This window comes from Mus pahari, unplaced genomic scaffold (assembly GCF_900095145.1).
Source record: "Mus pahari unplaced genomic scaffold, PAHARI_EIJ_v1.1 scaffold_11946_1, whole genome shotgun sequence".
In the NCBI taxonomy this organism is placed as follows: Eukaryota; Metazoa; Chordata; class Mammalia; order Rodentia; family Muridae; genus Mus; species Mus pahari.
The window spans coordinates 3,949-12,949 of record NW_018392462.1 but is presented as its reverse complement, the minus strand read 5'-3'; the positions used below and the strand labels follow the sequence as shown (position 1 = coordinate 12,949).

Below are 9,001 nucleotides of genomic sequence, written 5' to 3'. Positions count from 1 at the left end.
GAGGCCAGACCAGGAAGTTCTATGCTGTATGTTTCAGGATCCTCAAATTACCTGGTGAATGTTGCCTGGTTAGTGGCATAGTGTTTGAGAGATCTTGGTTGTCCAGGGTAATTGAGACTGCTGGTCATCCTATTGGTCACCCTCCTCATCAATTTCTTACATCAGTCCCCTAATTCAACTACAGGGTTACTCAGCTTCTGTCAAATGTTGAATATAACATTTTTGTTTTTAGAGCAGAAAAAACATTTTAGACTACAGGAAAAAAGATTGAACGATTGCTGAAAAAATAAGACAGTATTCCATCATGTATATGCTCCTATTGGAAATAAGAAAATATGTTCTGATATCATATTTTTTGATTATTTAGGTGGTGGGTTTCTTTGATTGATTTGAATAATGATTTTTATTTTTAGCCATGTCTATCCACAGTTTCACTTTCTATACAAGGTCATAGATTCAAGTGATTAACAAAATTTTATTGGAAGATAACAGGAGAGAAATAGCCATGAAAGCAAAAATGATGAAAAAAATTTTAATAATAACTTGAGAACCTTATTTCTTTCAGAGGAATCAAATCAAGTAAATGGCGAAAGAAGTTATGGAGAATGTACACAAGATTGGTAGATGTGATATTTCTAGACATAACTAGAGGAAGCAATGAGAATGATTCCAAAACTAGATACATGCATGCACTGTAACCCAAGTTACAGTTATGTACCAACTTAATATTTAACATAATTCATGAACTATGTGTTCAGATATATGATTTCTCCCTGACCCTTTGGATAGAATTTGTCTAGTCTTATTAAGATGATGTAGATCTTGGGTGCAAAGATGCATCCAAGCATCCCTGCACTGGATGCCAAAATGGCAAAGATCTCCACAGCCACCATAATCTTGCTCTTGGTGCTATGGTAGACAGGAAGGAAGGTGACCCAGACACTGCAGAACACTAGCATGCTGAAGGTCAAGNACTTGGCTTCATTGAATGTGTCAGGCAGATTCTTGGCCAAGATAGCTACAGTGAATCTTCCAAGAGCCAGGCAGGCAAAGTATCCCAGGACACAGTAGAATGGAGTAACTGAACCCTTGTTGTACACAATGGTGATGTGTCCATGCTCAGAGTGTTCATCCATATAAACAATGGGAGGAGAAACTGCTAGCCAGATTGCACACAGAGTACATTGTAATAGGAAACATATGGGAATAATATACTTGCGTGCTCCTGACACCAGGAAGCTCCTCAACCAGCTTCCAGGTTCTTTGACTTTGAAAGCCAGAATCACAGTGATTGTTTTGGCCAGAACTGTGGAAACAGCCACTGTGAATAAAATTCCAAATGTGATTTTCTGTAAGATACATGTTGCTCTCTTAGTATGACCAATGAAGAAGAAGGAACAGAGAAAACAGAACATGAGTGACATGAGTAATAGGTAGCTGAGGATTCTGTTATTGGCCTTCACAATAGGAGTGTCATGGTGCTTCACNAAGACCCAAAGTACCACAGCTGTGAATGCAGAGAAACAGAAGGCTATTAAGGCAAGAGCCATCCCCAAGGGGTCTCCATAGCTTAGAAATATCACACCTTTTTGAATGCATGCGTTGTGTTCTGTGTTGGCATATTGGTATTCTGGACAATTCATACACTGATCCATATCTGATATCAAAAGGAAAATTTAGTTAGTGCTGCTTCAGGAATTTATTGAAAAGGTATTTCTAGTAAGGGTGTTGGAAGAAGCCTTTGAATGTTGCCTTTGATGCTAAGAATGTAATTTAATGGACATTGCTGGACAGCATTGCTTCAGTTTGTAATGATTAAAAACATTTGAGGTAAAATAAAAAATGCAATTATTTCTTTGTCTATGTACCTTTGTTGACTCTATCATTTATAATAATATCAGAAAGCAAAGATTTCCTAATCTATTTTGTGGTTCTATGCTTATATCAAGCAGATTTTTGGATTCAGAGTTTATTCATAAACCACAGTGTGGTTGGGTATACTTTACAAATACAAAACTTGACACTCTATGTTTCCTGAGAGCATGATTGTTTATTGAGTTGATTCCCTATGACACAATGAGACTTTGATGTGTACTTGGAGAATACCTAGTAATAAGAACTCAAGTATTCAATATCTCAAACTCATTGACATAAAAANAGCACTATATTAAATACTGTTGGCAAGGTATTTAAATATACATATGCATATATACAAACATATATCTGTGTGTTTGTGTGTTCATGTAAAAGTAACAGTTGTATTAGTGAATGTAAGTGATCCCTGCACTAAGACATAAGAAGTTAGAGAATGAGAGGTAATAAACTATTAATATTTGAAAAGCTGAAATCATTAATGCAATTAACCCTCAGCTTTATCCTCATTTGGCAATAAGTAATCAAAAAATCTGGTAATAGTTCATGAGCTTCACTAATATTAGCCTTGAAGGGAAAAAATAACTTCTCTAGACACTTTCTACTAATAAGTACTTCACCTTGATTCCTTCTTCAGTTGGAATACTAAGCACTTTCTTCCTTGTCTCATCTTCATTCCTAGGGGACACAGTGTCTGTGAATGTACTCAAGGATGAAATCAGTATTGGGAAACTGAATGAGCAAGATAACAGAGGAATCTTCTATCAAGAGTGGTAAGCCAGGTGGTTTGTCTTAAGCAATAGTTTCCCATTCCTAAGTGGCAATACCTACCATGACAACACTATGAACTAAGATTGTAATTGCACTTTATTTTCATGTCATTTCAGAGAATGTGGATGTGCTTCCTTGGTTTTCAGAATTCTTATGCAAAAAATGAATTTGTGCAGAGCTATTATTTGATACGTTTCCCAAAAGCCTAAGAAATTAGATGAGCTGTAAATAGAATATTTTGCTCTCACAGACAACTTGGTTCATGTCCAGAACCAGTGTCAGGGGCCTCACTAGTGCATATAAGAGTAATGACAGAGATATTTTTTGCTCATATATATAATTGTACACGTGTTACCAATTCCACACACAAAAGCAATTAATATTTTATGGAGTTTTTGTTGACATAATATTTGATATTAAGTATCAATTCTTTGCTTTCTTCATCTAAAACAATTTTAGTATATTTTATATTTTTTGATCACAATGCAAGTTCAAATGTTTGTCTTCAAAATATATTTTCTGAGTAGGATGCTTGGTTTGACTACATGCATCAACAAATTAGCTTTAGCAACAAATGATTTAACTGTTGAACCATCTCACAGGCATAATATGTCTTTTAATAATTATAATTCATTGTATAGAATGAATTATATAGGCAAAATTATTGAAAAGCTAACCATAAGCTTTTTTCATTTTGCCCACCCTAATTATTTTAATAATGGTTGTCATATGTAATGAACTCAATATGAGTTTCCTAGTATATTCTACATTTTGATTCAACTCTTATCCCCCATTTCCTAGATTCATATCATATCTGGCTTGAAAATGGCCTTCTGAACATTACATAATTAGCAGCAATTGCATGTGCAATTACTTTAGTCTTTTACATTAATCTAACAGAATAATGAATATTTTGTACCTCCTATTCTCATGACTTAATCCAAAAGGTTTGATACTACATTCAGTTCTAAAAGGGCTTCTATAGGTACCTGGGATAGATATGTTGGACATGTACATTCATAAAATACAACAAAATTGATCCATTTTAAAAAATTGTAACAAAAAACTAATGTGCATGTAGTTTTACAATAGAGTAATTATTGGGAAAATCTTGTGAAGAATTCCCTCACATTGAATTTTTATTTTTGAAAGTATTTTTTGTGAAAAATAATCTGCCATGAATTAGTAATGAGTCACTATGTGGGTCAAGGTATAAGTTATAATTCTTTGTTTATGTGATTGTTTATTTTTGGCATGATTTGTTTAATTATATTTATATCTAGTCCTAGTAAATTAGAAAAGTGATATTTTTATGTTTCCAGTTGTCTTTTAGTTAACTTCGTTATCCAGGTGTGTTGTACAAGGGGAATATATGTTTGGAAGATATATCAGAGCAGCAAACACACACTTGTCTCATTAGAAATTTCATTTTCAAGGCAGGGGTTGCAAACAAAACAGCAGACTGCCATTCCCTCCTTCGACAATCTTCTGAATCCAGGACCACAATCTGCACTGCACACAGAGAATGGCATCTGAGAAAAAGTTAGACACATATTGATAATGAGTTTTAGTTATTTCCTTTATGTTTTATATTAGCACATTAAGTTTTTAATAGCTTATTTTATGTACACCAACTGACTGACATTCCACTCTGTCCATTCTTTATTGAAAAGCTCTGAATATTGGAAATATATTTAGGAGATGTCGGATAGTTTCTGAATGACTAATAACTGGGGAAAGTTGATGATAGTAATCTTTGTGCAAAAACAAAGGAGAATGCAATCTGATGCATTTCAGATGATTATTTTCAATATTGGGAACTCTAATTGAGATATTTTCTCAGCCAACACTAGCCTGTCCTCATGTCTTTGAAGCATTTTCTTAATTGTTTATTGATATGGGAGTGGTCTTTTATTGTTGGCAGTTGACTATTAAGTAGTGTTTTTTCAAGATATATGATTTAGTTCGAGTTTCCAGATATCCATACTTGTCTTTCTATGACTATAACCCATATTTCAATTCATACTTTCCTCCTCTGTTGGCTTGTGATCAAAGTTTAAAGAAAACAACGGAGAAGTAATTTAGTATTTGAAGAAATTTGAAACAGAAATATATGTCCATAAATCACAGATAACAATTGCTACCCTGAGTAATAGAGTATTGCAAAGTATGACAAACTGTATATAAAAACATCAGAATATGCAGACACTGGTTAAAAGAGGTTGTAAATGATAAACTGAGGTCTAGTGACTTTGATTATGGAGTGCTTTATGAGGTCAAAATGTTCTATAGTGACCGCAAATACTATAAAAAGCTGGATAAATCTTAGAGGGTTTTCAGTTAATTGAAGATTTGACAAATTCTTCCCAGGTTTTTAACGGGGGTTGAAACACAGTCTCTCCGTGAAATATCAGTTGATTAATACTCTCAATGAAGATCAGGATACATTTTCTCCCTTTTTCCCTATGGATTTATTTAACTTTATTTTACCACTTTGATATACTTTAAAGACTATTTTGAGTGAGAGTAAGGAAGGAAATACAGGGCCAAAAAGTGGAACAGAGTCTGAAGGAAAGGCCATAGAGACTGCCCCACCTGGTGATCCATCCCACATACAGTCACCTAACTCAGTTACTATTTCAAATGCCAAGAAGCTCTTTGCGGACAGAAGCATGATATAGCTGTTTCCTGAGAGGCTCTGCTAGATCCTGACATAAACAAATATGTATGCTCACAGACAACCATCAAACTGAGAGCTTTGATGCTAATGGAGGAGTTAAGGGAAGGACTGAAGGAGCTGAAGGGCCTTTCTAGCTATCAGTGGGACGGGAAGAACTTGTTCATGGGAAAGCCTGAAGTCACAGTGTAGAAGAATGCTAGAGTGGTGATATAGGAGTGGGTAGGTGTCTTGGGTAGCACCCACATAGAAGCACAGTAAGGGTGGTTAAGGTTAGAGTGTTTACAGTGGGGGAAATGGAGACAGGGATAACATTTGAAATGTAAATCAATAAAATATCCAATAAAAAATTGAAAAAGACGAATTGTATAGCTCATGGGGAGCTGCTTGCCTCACATGCAGTAGGTTCAATCTTCAGTCCTACAAAAGTTATCACAATAATATAAGGGCAAATACAGGAAAATGTTTGTGTGGGTCTACCTGTGCTAAGCTAATGGCACTAAGGTTGTTGAAAGAGCCAAATGATAATAAGTTTATACTTCATATAGACATGGTAAGTTATAGGATCATATTCAGACAACTATCATAATTTTTCAAAATTGTTACCCTAATTTGACATCATGAATACAGCTATAAAATACTATTTTTTAGAACTATCTTATGTACACATTAATTATGTCTTAATTTGCTCACTGTTAAGATAGAGGTTTGTAACATAACTCAGTATGACCACTTCTTAGAGCACAACTCTAGTAAAGTATGACCTAGAAGAGGAAAAATTTGAAAGGGAAGAAAATCCAACATAGAGCACTGATTAAGATTGCCTCACAAAACCTGGGGGATGAAGCCAGGCATGGTGGTGCATTCTTTAATCTCAGCACTTGGGAGGTAGAGGCAGGTGAATTTATGAGTTCGAGGCCAGCCTGGTATAGAGAGTTAGCCAGGGCTACACAGAGAAACCCTGTCTCAAAAAATCTAAAAACAAAACAAAACAAAACAAAACAAAAACCACAAACAGATACAAAAAAAATTGTGGGATGCTCCAGCCAGTGAAATCCCAGAACAACAGCTCTGAATGTGTGAGAAAGTATGTGTAACAACAGAAAATTCTCCATTACTACTTTCCCTGGAGTCATTATGCACAGATGCTTTAAATATGAGAAACAAGGAAAGAGGTATGATATCCCACTTGAAAATGAACACTGAGTGTTTTGTTTTGCTTTGTTTTGTCTTGAGCCTCTTATGAGAAGTATATCATTTGAATGTTAGGAGTATGATTGCAATCTTTTTCTATAAAACTCCTAGTACATATCAGGCCTGATTCAAGGCACAAGAGTAAAAGTAATTAATTTCTGTATTTATAGTCTTGCTATTTACTTACTGTTTCTTCATATAAAATATTAAAGTACACTGTGATAAATGATTCTTTATATGTCCATGCAATATGCATCATGGGAACATATGACGTGTATCTAACTCACAGTTATGGTCAAGTTGTGCTTCCTTAAATATGTTAAAGTAGCACAACTCCAAAAAGTTATAATTTTCTGACTGAATGAATAGAGAATTTACAAAAATCTAAAGTAGTGAAAAGAATGAGCAATCAAGGGGTATCATCAGTTGTGGAGGATTATTAAATCTGATATATTTGCAGGCAACAGACATTCCAGAAACCTCAAGAAATCCTGTCTACAATAGCTGGAATATTCAAGGGCGGGCAAAGAATTAGTATAATATGGAAAGAAATGTCAAAGTAATTTTATTTTCACCCTTATGCTCCCAAGGCCAGAGGATATTCAGTTTACATATGATTGATTTCCAGCTAGGAAAACAGGGCATTTGGGAAGTCATAAAAATTTGCCCAGTTTCCTTTGCATTATGGAATTGCGTTATGGTTAATCAGTTATAAAAGAAGGTACCAAAATTATTTGACTACAGATTTTTGGATTTTGGCTGGCATTGATAAGGGCAATCTATTTCAGGGATTTTATGGAGAATTCCCAATGACATATAACATCCTTTTGTCCAAAGAATACCTTTTTCAGTTCAGCAGTAGTAAGTTCAACGACCATCCGAATATATATATATATATATATATATATATATATATATATATATATATGTGTGTATATATACACTCACATGCATATTTGGAATAAGTATGTGACATCAATAATACCAGGTGTTCTAACTATAGAATTTACAGTTTGAATTATATTTTTAACGATAAAGTATTCTTATTATTAAAATGGAATAACCATCACTCAATTGTCTATCAGCAGCTCATGTTTCTAACATTAATATTCATAAGAGATATGAAGAAGGATTTCCTGGTCCTTTCTCCTAGTTCCATTTCATAAGTCTAGTTACCATAATGTGTTACAAAAATTTTGTCCTATTATGATGTCTTAGTTTTTGTTTACCTTTTTTAATTTATTATTCTCCCATAAAAGCCTGTTATTTTCTGATGATCAACAGAGAGTAGATCTGCGGGGAGAGGCAGGTGGAAAGGAAATAGTATTAATTCTTATATATTTGCATGCAAAACTGAGAATGATCACATCCTAATAGAAGGTGGGAAACTGTATTTAGGGTATATTTTGTGAGAATATCAACCTATATTTAAAACAATAATGACAATTTCATAAATTCTCTTTGTTCCCCGAGAATGATATTTCTCTTATGTGCTGTGTCCCTTTGGTAAGTGCTTTTGTCAAAAATTGTTCCATATACAGCTAATTTTCTTTTTTTATTTTTTGAACATCATAAAGTTTTCCTCCATGTTTTTATAAAGATACGTTATCCTCTTATATGTGAATGAGTCTCCTTACCTTGGAATGCCTTAAAAATTAAACCAGCCTTGTTGTCTTTGATTTCATTTAGAAAATGAATTAACAAAAATGTTCAGTTATAACTGGAAATTATTTCATGCTTTTGTATTGTTACTGTACTTGCTGAATTTGATATATTTTAATATTGATTTTTTTATCTTTTGTTCTAGTGCTAACAATATGTTCCTTTGATATTTTGTTCATTTTCCTCCAAAGTGTGAATTGGTTCTTGAAATTTATTAAAAGTGATGTTTCTGTCAATATGAATTTCTGTAATTGTGTCAATTAGTAACCTTGGTAAGCGTCCTTTTATTACACTGTAAAAAATTGTTGGGTTTAATGACAAAGATTACCAATTATGATTCTCAGTGTTTCATCACTGTAACATTAGTCTCACTCTTAACATCTGCTCCAGAGTTTTANGGTAAGGGAAGAGATTACTGTGTAATAACAACAAAGATATGAAGAGAATTTTGTTTCATTTAAAGGACAGAATACCAAACAGTGGTGAAGAACAGTTTTATATTCATTAAATTTCAGAAACTGATTCTGAGGTAAAAAGTTATATTTTATGCATTTATGAAATCTCCAAAGAATCAGTAAAATATGTCAATATAAAAAAATACAAAATACAGGAGACTAGAAATTAGCCTCAGAAGTTACAAAATGTTTCAATATATTGGAGGGTATCCACTTGACAGTGTTAACTTCTGTGTATTATAAATAAATTAGATCATACTCACCTTTCTACTTCCTGTGGCCAACTCAATCATGTCTGCATATAAGTTCAATTGTCGACCATGAGGAAAATACGGATTGAAATTTCCTATCTTCATCTTAACCCTCAGGC

General features: G+C 33.7%; 1 protein-coding gene across 1 annotated transcript in view; it reads right to left on the bottom strand.

Moving 5' to 3' along the window:
* Window positions 1–754: 754 nt before the first annotated feature.
* Window positions 755–9,001, bottom strand: part of LOC110315047 (vomeronasal type-2 receptor 116-like) — a gene marked incomplete at its 5' end in the record, with an annotated part of 12,059 nt that continues 3,812 nt past the window's right edge. The window contains 4 exon segments of the mRNA XM_021189209.1: window positions 755–790; window positions 792–1,657; window positions 4,052–4,175; window positions 8,895–8,987. Of these exon segments, the coding sequence (XP_021044868.1) occupies window positions 755–790; window positions 792–1,657; window positions 4,052–4,175; window positions 8,895–8,987 (1,119 nt within the window).